The 15768-nt window shown below is 39.3% G+C and overlaps 1 protein-coding gene across 1 annotated transcript in view; it reads left to right on the forward strand.

Moving 5' to 3' along the window:
* LOC103200969 (SH3 domain-binding glutamic acid-rich protein) overlaps window positions 1-13614 on the forward strand; it is a 96038-nt gene extending 82424 nt beyond the window's left edge. The window contains exons 5-6 of the mRNA XM_007945563.2: window positions 913-978; window positions 13489-13614. Of these exons, the coding sequence (XP_007943754.2) occupies window positions 913-978; window positions 13489-13614 (192 nt within the window). The remainder of the gene's footprint in view (window positions 1-912; window positions 979-13488) is intronic.
* The last annotated feature ends 2154 nt before the right edge of the window (window positions 13615-15768 follow it).

Genomic DNA, 15768 nt, shown 5'->3' on the forward strand with positions numbered 1-15768 from the left:
TATGTTATGCCAATTGAGCTTGATGTCCCCTGCAACTATGGTCCCAAGCCTGCAGGTTCAACTACTCAGTCCCTCTGGGTAGCTGGCTGTGACCAAGCAGTGTTTTTGCTGTTTCTGTAAGGAAAGCTTTTGGGATTTGATCGAGATTGCGTTGAATCTACAGATTGCTTTGGATACTATTAACATCTTAACAATATTAAGTCTTACTATCAGGAACATGGAAGATCTTTCCATTTATTTAAGTCTTCTTTAATCTCTTTTGGCAGCGTTTTATATTTTTCATTGTATAAGTCCTTTACATCCCTGGTTAGATTTATTCCTATGTATTTTATTCACTTTCATGCTATTGTAAATGGAAATATTCCCCTAATTTCCCTTTCAAATTTCTCATTGCTGGTGTATAGAGATCCAACTGATTTTTTGGTGACCTCATACCCAACTTTGCTAAATTCCTCTATTAGCCCTAGAAATTTTCTTGTGGACTGTGTGTCATTTTCTATATATAATATCATATCATCCATGAATAGAAATAATTTATCTACCATTTTTTTAGTCTCTAAAAACTTCAAAGCCTCTTTCCATATAATCAGCAGAAAACAAACTCTGTATAAATACTGAACTTGTTGGAGTTCTTTTCATAACCCCTAAGTGGATGAATTGCAATTCCTCATTCAGGGAGTTGCTTAATCTACCGTGCATATCAATCATATCTATTGACTTACACTAATAAATCCAATCAGAAATTTATAGGTTCAATGATCTTATGCTCTAGTAGTTAATTAACAATATGAGTTCTGTGTTTGTTTTATTTATATACTATGTACCTCAATAGGAGAATCACAGCATGCGTGGTCTGGTTTTTCTATAGTTTATCTAAGATGAGTGATACTGTTGGGTTTCCTTTATGACCAGGAAACAGAAAAGGCTGAAGAAGGTGGAGAAAATGAGGTGCAAAAAGAAGACAATGAAGAAAAGAATGTGAGTGCTTTTTTTTACTATAATTTCATTATATTTTATTTCTGTTCAGCAAACATTTACTGAACTTCTACCAAGTGCCAGGAACTATGCTAGATTCTTGGCACACACCAGTAAATCAGTGCAAAGTTAGAGGGAACAGACCAAACAAGACTGTCCTCACTTCTGACACCAGCTGCAAAACTACCATCAGGTTTGATAATTTGCTAGAAGGACTCATAGAACTTATTGAACATCTTTGTACTCATGGTTATGATTTGTAACAGAGAACCAGTAACCAGTTATCTTTGAGTCGATGTCGACTCCAAATTATGGCAATTCCATGTGTGTCAGAGGAGAATTGTGCTGCATAGGGTCTTCAGTAGCTGTTTTTTCAGAAGTAGGTCACCAGGCATTTCTCCCAAGGCACCTCCGGGTAGACTGGAACCTCCAACCTTTTCGTTAGCAGCCAAGTACATTCACTGTTTGCCTCATCCAGGGACTTCACAGAGAAAGGATATAGATTAAAATCAGCCATGGAAAGAGGTGCAGGGTCCAGGAAGGTACCAAACATGTGGAGAGGTGTCCTTTCTTGGTGGTATCAGGACAGTGTTACTTGCCCAATGATGATATGTGACAACATACACAGAATGTTGTCAACCATGAAGCATGCCTAAACTTTGGTGTCTGTAGTTTTTATTGGGACTCCATTCCAGTCCCTCTGAAAATAGACTGGATACAGAGCCCCATTCATAACTCACAGTTTTAGATTGTCTGGTGGCCAAGGCACCAAAGCACCCAGGCAAATAAAGAAGGTCTTCCTAGAGATCACCTCCCAGGAGGTGAGGGCAAAGGCCAGACCTCTCTTTCCTACTGCCATCCAGTTGATTTCTGACTCATAATGACCCTATCCAACAGAGTAGAAATTGCCCTGTAGGGTTTCTAAGCCTGTAAATCTTTATGGAAGCAAACTGCCTCATATTTCTCCCATGGAACAGCTGGTGAGTTTGAAACACTGGCCTTTTGATTAGAAGCTACATGCCTTAATCACTGCACCACCAGAGCTCCTTAGACCTCTCTTTGGGTAAGGTTAAATTCTTTACTAAGCAACAAGAGAGTAAAAGGTTGAGGCTTAGCCGGTGAGGCAGACCTGGAAAAAAGTAATTTTCATTGAATGTGTTAACTTCTGTGATAGAGGTTTATTCAGTGCTCAAAGGAAGCCAGAGGATAGAAACCAGACCCAGACTTGGAGAGTACAAACCAGAGAAGGCTTTGAAAATTTGCTATTGTTTTGATTATCAGTTCACGTTCTTTATAAAACAAATGAGTGGATGTAACAGAACTTATTTCTTGGTCATGAGTTATGACATATTCCCAATGACCACCCACCCAAGATCACTGTCTGTTAGGGAGACAGAGCTAAGGGGGAGGAGTGTATTTGTAGGAAACCAACATGTAGTTGGGGATAAAATGGGGACCATGAAGTGGGAAACTGATATTCAATTCAAATTTAGTCCGAGGAACAGCAGATCCAAGCTAATCTAAGGCATATGATCTAATTCTAAAGGGATTCCAGTGAAGGAGCAACAGGATAGGGGTTGTGGGGGTGGTAGTACAGTGATTCCCTTAAGGGAATTTTGGGTTGACCAAGAAAAAGGTATGAAATGAGATAGCAGTGTTGTACAACAAGCTATTTGTTGGGGCTGAGGATGCCTTGACAACTGCATGCAGTAGGCTCTTCCAGACACAAGCAGCAGCTGCACAGGAGCCACCAGACAGGGAACAGGGCATGAAAAAACTGTGAAAGAGGAGAAGGGTGAGGGGCTGTTATGTGCATCTGGGAGATGTCCTCCTGCAGCAAGTGGGGAGTCTCTGGGTAAGAGAACTCTGGAGGGCACATTCAGCTGATGTCCTTATAATGACCAGTTTCTATCTTATCTAGGGCTAGCAGATGTTGGGTACAGTTTTAAGAGGTACATAAAGCAAGCAGGTGCTGACAAAAAAAAATCTGTTTATTTGGACTATTTTTAAAACAATTGTATATGTATGAGTTTGAATTTGGTACCAGTGGCCTTTTTTCTTTTGGACTAGTGGACCTCAGCTTGCTATAGAGAAATAAACAACTTGGAGGTGATACACAGAGGCCATCTTTGACTCATTAACGTCATAGGTGCACTTTGGCTTCAGAAGCACCAAGCTGAGATAATAGGGAAATCAGGTGGTCCTTTTATTCAAGGAATTGTGAAAATATGCCTGGTAAGCCAAGCAAGGGCAGACCCTGGCTGAGGGATTTCAAAAGGGCCAGTCATAGCAAAGACTTTTACAAACCTAGATGTTTACTTTTTGTATATTTATTGATTCCAGGAAATGGGTGGGCAGCCAGGTGTAATGTGACTAGGAAGGAGTCCAAGATGGACAAATACACCATGGAAGACAGGGAGTGAGTGGGCATCCATTTATCTTTACCTTAAGGAATTACATTTTGGGAGGGGCTAGGGCAATAAATTCCCTCATATTTGAAGATTGCTATTTCAATACATTGATAATTTAAGACGCTATGATTTTTTTTTTTTTTTTTTTTGAAGAAAGGCAAAATCATCAGTTTTGACCTGGAAGATAGATAGAATCTCATGGCAGCCTGTGTAATTCAGAAATAATACTTTTTAAATTAAATAGAGTGACAATTGTATTATTTTGTAATGTAAAAATCTGAGTTATAATTTGAACTTTGCATGCATTGCCTAATGCACTCTTGCAGTCTTATTGCTTAATTTAATACTTTGAAATTTAATTAGCTTCTTTTAAGATATAGAGACAATGATAAAACAAACAAACAAACAAACAAAATATATGTATTAAACCCCCAATCCCTTTCTACCATAAGCCCAAAAGGAAACCAGTGTCTTTTAATCAGATCCTGTTTCCTACAACAAGAGCAGGGTTTGCTTCAGTATCTCTCAGCCACTGGGCTGAATTGTTTCAATAAAACAATGAGTTGCCCATCTTGGGAGCTTTCTTTGTTATTTTATTTTTAATTGTGAGCCACTGGGCTGAATTGTTTCAATAAAACAATGAGTTGTCCATCTTGGAAGCTTTCTTTGTTATTGGTTATTATTTTTTTTTAAATTGTGAGCCCTTCCAAAATAAGGGAGCTCTGGTGGTGTAGAGCCTAAGACATTTGACTGCTAACCAGAAGGCTGACGGTTCAAACCCACCAGCTACTCCTCTGAAGGAAGGTTGAGCAATTTACTTCCATAGTGGTACTGCCTTGGAAACCCAAAGAGGGGTTGCTATGAGTCGGATCTGACTTGAGGTCAATGGGCTTTTTTTTCCCCAAAATAAATTATGATTCTATGAATCCTGATAGGAATGAAAAATAAAATCATTTTCATTTTTTTTGTAGGGACTATAATGAAGACATGACTATAAGGAAGAGATGTTTTCATTTTAGATAAATATATGATTAAAATTGCATTATCAAATTATTTTTTCAAGTCTCTAAAAGTATTTATTCTACCTATTGACAGATCCTGACTTTTCCTGTTTGACAAGTGACCCATGCTGTTTGACTGACTTAAATTAAATAAGAAAAAAACCCATGATTTGTCAGCAAATTAAAAAGGACCTAGCAGCATGACTAGCTTTGGAGTTGAATGTATGTGAAAATAGATTAAAATTTAAGAAGTACACAAAAGCCATCTGGTGTTTGGAATGCTTGCATTTGGGGCTTAAAAACCCTACTGGTCTGCTTTTTACGGTGTTTGGGTTTGTTTTTAAGGGTTGTAATAAGAGAGCATCAGCCTGTAACTTACAATCACATTTCCCCACAGTGCTCCCCCAGTTTAGACGGGCTTATTTGTAATAAACAGAAAGGCAAATTAGATCACTATGCTTTACTTTTTTAACATTGATTTTCAAAGCACTTGACCTCTACTAGGGAGTCTGTGGGTAGCACAAAATGTTAAGCACTCATCTACTAACTGAAAAGATGGCAGTTAACATCCCCCAAAGACATCTCAGAAGGAGGGCCTGGTGATCCACTTCTGAAAAATTAGCCTTTGAAAACCCTGTGGAGCACAGTTCTACTCTGACACACATGTGTCGCTATGAGTCCAAGTCCACTGGTTTAGTTTTTCTTTTTCTTAGATTCATCCTTGTAGGTTCTTCAGATAAATTAAAGTCTTAGATAAATTAAAATTCTGGCTTTGTTGTAAAACCATCTTGAGATTTCGTGGAATTCTTATTTTTAGCTCCTCCTAGCCCATTGAGTTTAAACAACAGTGATCTCCATGCTTCCTTTTTTAACCAACACTCTATGATGGATATAGATTTGGTTCCAAAGATGTATGTGCAAGGACTGTCACCTTCTTTATTTCTCTAAACCATGTTATATCCGTTATATGTCAGCGAAGTATTTTGGAGACCCTTCCTCCCTAGGTCTTGTAGTAACCATTAGCTCACAATGGCTTTACTGTGACATTGCTCCTTCTCCTGTCCACTATGGCTGTTGAGCACTGATCCCTTCCTTGCTCTGAGTCAGGGCCTCTGGTCTGCCTCTGGTTGGACACAATTATGCCTCTCACAATGACCAGTCTTGACTGCAGAGGCCATTGCCCAGGGCAGAGTGCCCAGGTAATCCACAAAAGCCTCAGCAAACCTTGACTCAGCCTCTGTGTGCAAGCAAGTTCTGGAAACGCACCTCCTCCCCCTACTTCAGTCTCCTCAGCTGCAAGCCCTAACACTCATGCTCTTTTTCTCAAGACCCACATAGCTTAATTAAAGCTATTGTAGTACTCTGGCCAGAAAGAGGTTCATCACAGGGCTATTCTGAGAAGGGGTGGTAAAAGCTCTCATTTCCTTCTTAGAGTTGAAAGAGGAGTCCCTGAGTGTGCAAACAGCTAACAAATGTGGGTGCTAACTGACAGGTTGAAGGTTTGAGTCCACCCAGAGTCACCTCAGAAGAAAGTCCTGGCAATCTGCTTCTGAAAAATCAGCTACTGAAAACCCTACAAGCATAGTTCTACCCTCATGCACATAGGATTGCCATGAATTGGAATCAACTTGATGGCAACTTGTAGATTTGAAAGAACATACATTTCTAGGAAGGAGTCCTGGTGGCACAGTGGTTAAGTGTGGGCTGCTGTCTGGGAGATTGGTGGTTAGAATCCACCTAGCAGCTTTGCAGGAGGGGGAAAAAAAACAAAAACAAAACTCACTGCTGGCAACCCCTCCTTGGGTTTCTAAAGCAGTATCTCTACGGAAGTAGATTGCCCAACCTTCCTTCTGAGGAGTAGCTGGGGGTTTAAACCGCCAGCCTTCTGGTTAGCAGTCAAATGCCTTAGGCACTATGCCACCAGAACTCCCTCACAGGAGAAAGATGTAGCAATTTACTTCTGCAAAGATTACAGCCTAGAAAATTCTATGGGACAGTTCTACTCTGTAACACATGGGGTCGCTATGCATTGGAATCAACTCTACAGTGTCTAAGAACAAAAACATTTCTAGGAGATGTAGCTGGTTCTGTTTCCTAGATCCAGGGGAAATAGAAATTCTGGTGGCTTGAATTTGAGTCTTTGGCGACCTCACCCGTTCTTAGCTTACAAGGTTCTTTCTTTAGCTATAAATCACTGTTTAACCACCACATGGTTCAAACGTGTTAATGTTTTGTTCTGATAGAAATTTCTGACTTACTTTTATTAATTGATTTGAAGGTAAAGTAAAGGCACACTTAGAAATGTACAAAGGCACAGAGAACATATTTTTGCTCAAATATTTTACTTGTTTGTGTATATGGTCTGAATTTTATTCAATAGCTCTGTAGATTTTCAGTATGTTAATTACATTTTCTCAGGAGTATGAGTGATGGAAAAATGCCTTTAATTTCATAGTATTCCAAGGGTTTGAAATATAATGTATGAAATAAGTAGGATTCCTTCAGTTATCACCTTTGCTACTTATATATTTTATGGATAAATTAGTGTGTCTTTCACTTTGCTCAACATGTATTTTATTGTAGTTTGCTTAATTTTTTAGATTAAACTTAAAACTCATTTGAATTTATATTATTTCTTTAATTTCTATTTATGGACTTAAGGAAGAAGATGGAGAGACAGCATCAAAAGAGGTACGGTAGCATATTTTAGCAGTTGTGCTTAATCAGCTTAACAAAAACATCTTTTAAGCCTAAGAATTGCATGGCTGCTTTTGCCATGCTTTCCTTGTTCTTCGTTAAATAAGGGAGCTGACAGAACCCACTCGGGGCAGAGTTCTTTTTTAACCTGCTAAGAAGGGAAATAATACAAACTAAGATTTATCACAGGGGGATGGATAGAGAAATAGGGCTTGGCTATGAGCCCTTTTGTGAACCTCCTATGGGAAAATTGTCTTCAGTGGCTTCTCATTGAAGTCCAGCCAGGGCAAGTCATTAAGGAATGATTCCTTCTCCCTCCTTCCTTCTGCACCCCATTGAATAGCACCCAGTTTATGCAGCTTGCACAGTGCTTAATGGTGTGAGTCTTGGATACCATGAGGATTACCTCATCATCAAGAGTCTAGAAGATAAGACATTAGGAAACTACCTGGGGCCAGGATTTCTGGTGGAGATCTCTCCAGGGAGAACATTATTGATTTAGGAAGAATTTGTAACCTGTCTCCCCAATGTGAGATTGTATTAGAACAGTGATTCTCATTGGCTGGTATTCATTGGAATTAACTGTGGTGTTTCTGAATCATGTGGAAGCCGCTTCCTTTACCTAATAAGCAATAACCTCAAAGGAGCTCTGCTGGTGCAGTGCTTAAGGCATTGGACTGCTAACTAGAAGGATGGCAGTTCAAACCCACCCAGCTGCTCCACAGAAGGAAAATGGGGCAATCTACTTTCATAAAGATTTACCACCTTGGAAACCCAATGGGGGTTGCTGTGAGTTAGAATAGACTCAGGGCAGTAGGAATAACCTCAAGGGGCTGGGCCTGGTGTGCTCTCAGGTTGTCTGATACAGCTGTGGTGAGAAACTTTGCAGGAAGCCAGGATTGAAGGGGAAACAAATTCAACAGGGTAAAGATTTTTTTTTTAAAAAAGGAATAAAAGTGGGATAAGAAGAATTAATGTATGAGAATAAAGTGTCACAAAGATAAAAGATTAAGAATTATACAAAATAAAAAAGTACTTAAGAATTAGGGATACAGAGGATAGAAGATAAGTAAAAAGAAAAACAAAAGAAAAATTAGAAAACAGTATTAAAAACTATTGTGGAGAAAATTTAAAGAAACACATTCTCTGTAACGTATAACTTAAATTATCATTTGGCTGATGAACGTTTATTTATAGAATCTGTGTTTAAAAAAGGAGCTCTTGTAGCATAGTGGTTAAAGCATTTAGCTGCTAACCAAAAGGTAGGAGGTTCTAACCCAGCAGCTGTTCTATGGAAGAAAAATAAGGCAGTCTGCTTCAGTAAAGACTTGTAGCCTTGAAAACGCTATGGGGCAATTCTGCTCTGCCCTAACGGGTTACTATGAGTCTGAATTGACTCGATGGCAGTAGTAGTGGTAGATGTTTAAATAATAACCATCATTCTCAGAAATAATAGAAGTCAATTAAAGTGGTACATCACAAAAACATAGCATTTAAACATTTATTTTAACTTGAAATGCGTAACGTATATTTATTGCCGATATTTTGATGTGAGACTAAGACCTTTCCTTAAATAAGGGTTTATTGATTAAAATTACCTATTGTCTTTCTAACAGACCTACACATTTTCCAGTCTAGAAATTTCAGTTTTGGTTTCTTTAAAATAGAGCAGAAATTTTAAAACACTTCCAAAGCAATGTAGATGTGTAATCTATCTGGATTTCTTTGAATTCTCCCTTTCTACACCTAATTGGAAGGTTGGGCAATCCTACTTCCGTGGTGATACTGCCTCGGAAACCCAAGGAGGGGTCGCTATGAGTCGGGGCTGACTTGACGGCAAATAACAACAAACAACAACACCTAATCTGATGACAAATTCTTAAGGTAACTTACATGACTTACATGTAAGCATTTTAATAAGTTTGCATAGGAAACTGGTAGCTCTGGTGGCGTAGTGCCTAAGGCATTTGACTGCTAACCAGAAGGCTGGTGGTACAAACCTACCAGCCATTCCTTGGAAGGAAGGTTGGGCACTCTACTTCCGTAGTGATACTGCCTCAGAAACCCAAGGAGGGGTCTCTGTGAGTCAGATCTGACTAGAGGGCAGTGGGTTTTGGGCATAGGGAACTAACAATATTCTTTTCCCTCTCATATTTCATTGATTTCCATAATGTTTATTTGAATTATGTAATTAAAATAAGATTATAACTTACATCTGAGAGTGTGGGAATAAATATGAAGACCTCAGTTAGTGGTGGTACCAAATCCACTAGTCATGAGTTCTTCCTCTGCTCTGGATAACAGTCAGTATGATTTAAGAGAAAGAATATAGACCAGAGTAAACAAAAACAAAAACAAAAAACCCCAAAATGAGTGCTGTTGAGTTGAAACCCACTCATAGCGACCCCTTCTTGGGTTTCTGAGGTAGTATCTCTATGGGAGTAGATTGCCCAGTCTTCATTCTGAGGAGTGGCTGGTGGGTTTAAACCACCAGCCTTCTGGTTAGCAGTCAAATGCCTTAGGCACTATGTCACCAGAGCTCCTATAGACTAGAGTAGTAGTTCTCAAAGTTAGGTCCCTGGAGCCAGAAGCATCAGCCTTGCCTGGTATAATGTAGGGCAAGGAATCAGATAATGCATGAGGGATAAGAATTAGGATCAGCACAGGGATGAGAATCAAGTTCCTAGGAGGTGGAGGTCAGATGTGTCTCCACTTTTCAACTTCTCACCATTTCCACCAGCCTTCCACCCCACCCCCACCCCCACTCCCACAATACTCTCTACTTCCTTGCTGGGTTCAATAATTCATTGCAATGGCCACACATAACTCGCAGACTAAACTTCCAGTTAAATGCTTTATTAAGGAGGTAACAGGCAATAGCTTGGAATCAGGATCAGGAATCATGTAGGCAAGATCTGGAAGTCTCTCCCAAAGTGGAAAGCACATCCCTCCCTTCAGTGCAGGACAGCTCTCTCAGTTCCTCTCAGCCATGCAAGCAAATAGGCCTGTCTATTGGCCATACAAACAGGCAGGCCCTTCTCTTGGCTGTGCATGTGGTCTCTCTGTGATGCTTGTAGCCTTTCTGCCTTTGGCCGCCCTCCCATTGGCCATTCAGCTGCTAACTGGCCCAGCTAAGAGTGTAGCAGCTTGCTCAGCTGCTTCTCTCCTAGCAGCAGCTTTTTGCCATCACTGCTGGTTCTGCCTTATGGCCACTTCCAGGACTGGCTCTGCTGCTCTTCTCTTCCAGGCCTCTAGCCATATTCAATGTTACAGCCCTTGACTTGTATTTCTTTTAGGAGGTTCCTTGACTCCTCTGTATCTTCTCTCCTTACCTCTGAAAACCTCTCTCTCTCTCTCTCTTTCTCTCTTTTCTCTCTCTCTCTCTCTCTCTGTGTGTGTGTGTGTGTGTGTGTGTCAAACTCCTTGTCAATTTCAAGGCACAGCCCTTTCAGCAGGACCATACACTGACCAATTTTCAATCTACTATCTGAATAGTAAATTGACCAGTCCCTTCAAAGTATATAAAATAGACCAATCACAAGGCAGACTGTAGCCCAGGGCCAGAAAAAATTAGCAAACTATCCAGTTGTTTACAGTTTATCCCAGAAATGTCAGTTAACCTGGGAACTCCCCAGTAACATATTCTCTGGGGTAGAAAACAATGTGGGAGCCCCCTCAGGAGTTACATCTCCAAAGAACTAGGGCAAAGGTAACTCCTCAGGGTTTAGGGGGAAAAAAATCTCTCAAGCTATTTTTCCAAAGATCGAGGCAAAAAGCCACATAAAAGAACTCATTTCACCAGCTGGGAACCTCTAGAAATGCACATTCTCAGGTCCTACCCCAGATCTACTGAATTAGAAACAGTGGGAGTGGAGCCCAGCACTCTGTGTTTTTAACAAGATCCATATATGATTGTGATGCTTGATTAAGTTTGAGAACCACTGGGCTAGAACATAGGTTCTAGTTAACCTGATGTGCCGCAACTGAAGATCAGTTCTAAGAGCTTCTGCTGTTTTGGAACTAGTAATAAAAAGTCCATGTAATTTCAAAGAGAGCAACTTATTTTATAATAGGAGTTTGTGATTTTTTTTTAAACAAATAAAAAAAGCCTTTTTTTTTTTTTTCTGTTGGTGATGGAAATGAGTATTGAGAAATGACAGGGAGGAAAAGCCTTCCAATACTGAGGAAGCTATTACTCTTAGTTTCCAGATGCAGATGTGAACCCTCATTCTTTCTATTCTCCTACTTTTTGGAGACATTCTGATTCTCCTAGTCTTTTTTTCAAAAGCTTTAAAGAATAATCTTTCTCTTTCGTTGTGAAAATTTGTTTTGCTTCCTATTAGGCACTAGAGGAGGTTTCATTATATGGAGCTTTATGACAATTTTCATCAATTTAGCACCGAGAGGTTGTCATGTTATTTTTGTATTGGTGATACAATACAAAATAGACACAGACTTGACATTCTTAGTCAGCTGCTTGCTTATTGAGCCTGGGTTTTATTAGCTGGATTTGGAGACTTTTTTTTTTTTTTTTTTTTAATTCAAACACTAACTCAGACATAATCATTTCAATGTTTAGATGAATCAGTTCAGAGAATGTTAGTGAATTCTAAGGGCAGATCCAAAGCAACAACATCCTCAGACTCTCCTCACTCTTGTTTCATCCTCTTATGTTACCTAAATCTCAGTTACTTCCATTGTAATCAGGAGTTGTGAAAATATTGGTATTGAACATTTTTGGATTAATCACTTAAAAATGCTGGTCAGAGAATTAAATTAAACTAGAAAACTCAAGGGTAAGGAGAATAATTTACCAAAAGTGTTTCCGTGGAAGTTCATCAACATTAAAAAGTCCCAAATGCTAGCAAGAAACTCTTGTTAATTTTTGAAATTACAAAATAATTTGTGGTCTTTGTAGAATATTTAGGAGATCTGGTGGTGCAGTGGTCAAAACATTGAGTTGCTAACCAAAAGGTTGATGGTTTGAACCCACCAGCTACTCTGCAGAAAGATGAGGTAGTCTGCTTCTGTAAAGTTTTATGCCCTTGGAAACCCAATGGGGCAATTTTACTCTGTCTTACAGGGTCACTAAGAGTTAACTTGAAGGCAGTGGGTTTTTTTAAAATAGAATATTTAGAAAATATATATAAGAGAAGAAAATAAAAGTATCTTATAAGCTCATTACTCAGAGATAACCACTAGCTACATATACATACTCACACCTCCCCCCCCCATATTTCTCAAACCTCTTTTGTGTAGTCTATTTTATTTTTTTCATGTAATACCTCTATATTTGGGAGGGAGAAGTAAATATAGAGCTGCCTTATTATTTTTTAAAGTTAATTTATCAAATCTCAAAATTATTTCTACCTTATTCTATACCATAAATTTTCATTATCTAAAAGTTACTTCTTTCTAATAATTATTTCCCTAGTTTGGCTTTTGCTAGGCAAAGGAATTTGACAATTCCTTTTTCTACACAAAAAGAAGACAAACCATTAATTTGGAAATAATTTCAGGTTTTGTATATAGGATTGTTGTTGTTGTTATGTGCCATCAAGTCGCACCCGACTTATAGCGACCCTCCTTGGGTTTCCAAGGCAGTATCACTACGGAAGTAGATTGCCCCATCTTCCTTCTGAGGAGTGGCTGGGTTTGAACTGCCAGCCTTCTGGTTAGCAGTCAAGTGCCTTAGCCACTATGCTACCAGAGCTCCTTGTATATAGGATAGGTTTCTGATAATTTTGGCTTGAAGAAATTAACTTGTTATATCAAAATGTAGACAGCTTGCCCATTTAAAAGTCTCATCCATCTGAAAAAAATTCTATTTGCTAAGATTCTTTTTGTATTTTATGCTGCTAATAACTGTCTTCTGAATTTTTGAAGGTAATTTGATGAGAATGGTCTGTTGTTGTTGTTGTTGTTGTTATGTGCCGTCGAGTCGGCCCCGACTCATAGCGACCCCTCCTTGGGTTTCCGAGGCAGTATCACTACGGAAGTAGGATTGCCCAACCTTCCTTCCGAGGAGTGGCTGGTGGGTTTGAACCGCCAGCCGTCTGGTTAGCAGGCAAGTGTCTTAGCCACTATGCTACCAGAGCTCCCAATGGTCTGTTAATATGAGTGAAAACTGTGTGCTTAAGAGAAATCATGAAGCCCGTTAGAATGAATGTGGTGCTCTAGAGCAGCATTGCACATTGAAGTGTCTCTAAAAGGATGATGTTTCTGTGTCTTTGCGTGTGTGTGCATCCGTGTGAGTGTGTGTATGTGCATGTGTGTTTGTGCATATGTGTGTCTGTGTGTGTGTGAGAGACCCTCAGTTCTAGTCAGAGATTTTACATTCCTTTTCTCACTGTAAATTTAGACCCTAACACGTGTCAGTGATAATGTAATTTTTTTAATATAAGACGGAAGAAATAGCCGAGGAGGGAGCAGAAGGGGAAGCAGAGGAGGAGGAAGCAGAGGAGGAGGAAGCAGAGGAGGAGGAAGCAGAGGGAGAAGCAGCTGAAGACGGAGAAGAAGAAGATTCATAGACCATTTCAAGCTTTATTTTTTCAACTTTTCCAGGTAACTACATGATTCTGGGGTTGGAAAATTGGTTTATTATAGAAATATAATATAGTAGGTTGTTTGTAGTACATTTTACTGGGTAATAGGAGAAAAGTGGATTCCAATCCATATGCACCTGCTTCTCTTCCCACACTAGTCTGTATCCTTTATGGTGTCCTGTCTCCTTTTTAGAGCTTCAGGGCTTGTGAACCCCATTGGGTCCATTTCTTGGACACTGGGGCACAAGATGCTATAGTCAATAGGATTTCTAGGAAAACACATACCTTTGAAGTGGAGAAGAGTTTTGTTTTATAGATATTTCCTTCTCTTCTTCTATATAGCCTTCTTTAAGAGAAGGTCCGGGAAGTGTTCTGCTATGAACATTCTATTACTAAGACTCAGCCACTGACCAGTACACTTGCAGGACTACGTTGTTGTTGTTGTTGTTATGTGCCGTCGAGTCAAACCCAACTCATAGCGACCCCTCCTTGGGTTTCCGAGGCAGTATCACTATGGAAGTAGGATTGCCCAACCTTCCTTCCGAGGAGTGGCTGGTGTGTTTGAACCGCCAGCCGTCTGGTTAGCAGGCAAGTGTCTTAGCCACTATGCTACCAGAGCTCCAGGTAATGACAATTGATGTTTATAACAAGGCAATACATTACAAATATGAAAAAGTCACAAAACTGGCTATTGATTCATGAAAGAATACTGTTGCTGCTAGAATTCTAGTGATAAGTGCTTGATACTATGTTTCACTAATTAAATATAAACCAGGACACTTGTGGAAACACTGTGGAATATAGTGAAGTCACTTTAGGTACCTTTGACAAGTAAGGTTCTGCTGCCTTTTAGTTTTACAATTCTATTGATAATGAAAAGTAATTATGTTCTTAACAGTTTCATAAGTGCCATGTAAGTGTTTTAATGAGATAACGGCAGTACCTAATGACCCTCATAGGGTCGCTATGAGTTGGAATTGACTTGATGGCAGTGAGTTTGGTTTTGGTTTGAGTACCTAATGATAGTGTATCATTAAGTGCTAAGTATATATCTGATATTACTAGATGTCAAATAGTTATGTAAATAACTATTTACAAATAGTAAATAGGCAAATAGTTATGTAAATGTATTATTATTAATAATAATATTTGACACTGCAACTAATTTTGAGTCAATGGTTTATTCTCTTGGGCAGTAATGCTTATATTTTTGCTCTATTTACTTCTGTTTGGCCTTTAAAAATCATTGAATTTTAATGTAGTAATTATGAAAAAAAAAAAAAATCATAAGTAAAATAACACAGGCAAGAGAGAATCCTTAATGTTGTCCAGTGTCTTTATAGGCTGATTCCAAAAAACATCAAAATACAGCTTATGGCCAGCATGTTTTACCATTTCTCTGAATTTCTACTTTGAAATCCAGTGCACAGTATGTTGTTGTGAGGTCACAGTATCTGACAGTGAAGAGTGAAGCAGACAGCACTCTGAATCCTATACCTCCTTTCACGAGAGGTTCACTAACCTGCCCTAATATGGCAGTGTACTTAGGCAGTTCTGTAAACCATGTGGCTTAAAAACACAAACTCACTTCTTAACTCATGGATGTTCCAGACATTTTATTTGAGAAGATGGTTTTAGAGAAAACATGGCAATACATGAGACTCTGAAATAATTCTTTCCATACTGGAATTGGAGTAAGAATCTTAGGTTGATGGTTGAATCCCAGGAGAAAGAATATATATAATGTGAAACTCTAAATTCTGCCTCCCAAAGGTTGCCACTTGCTATAACCCTGTTGTTGTTGTTAGCTATTGTCAAGTCGTTCTCTGACTCATGGCAACCCCATGCACAATGATCCAACTATTGTGATCCATGGGGTTTACAGAGGCTGATTTTCAGAAGTTGATCTCTAGGCTTTGGTTTGGAAGCTCTGCTGAAGCCTGCTCACCATAGCAACGCACAAGCCTCCACTGATAGATGGTGATGGTTGCACGTGAGGTGCATTGGTTGAGAATCAAACCCCAGTCTCTCTCAGGGAAGGTGATAATTCTACCACTGAACCACCACTGCCCTCCAAGATAGCCATGAACCAGTGAAATTTCTTTCTTCACAACTAATCTGAATTCAGCTTCTCTATTT

The sequence above is a fragment of the Orycteropus afer genome, unplaced genomic scaffold (assembly GCF_000298275.1).
Source record: "Orycteropus afer afer isolate SDZICR_OR568_19922 unplaced genomic scaffold, OryAfe1.0 scaffold00137, whole genome shotgun sequence".
Lineage (NCBI taxonomy): Eukaryota > Metazoa > Chordata > Mammalia > Tubulidentata > Orycteropodidae > Orycteropus > Orycteropus afer.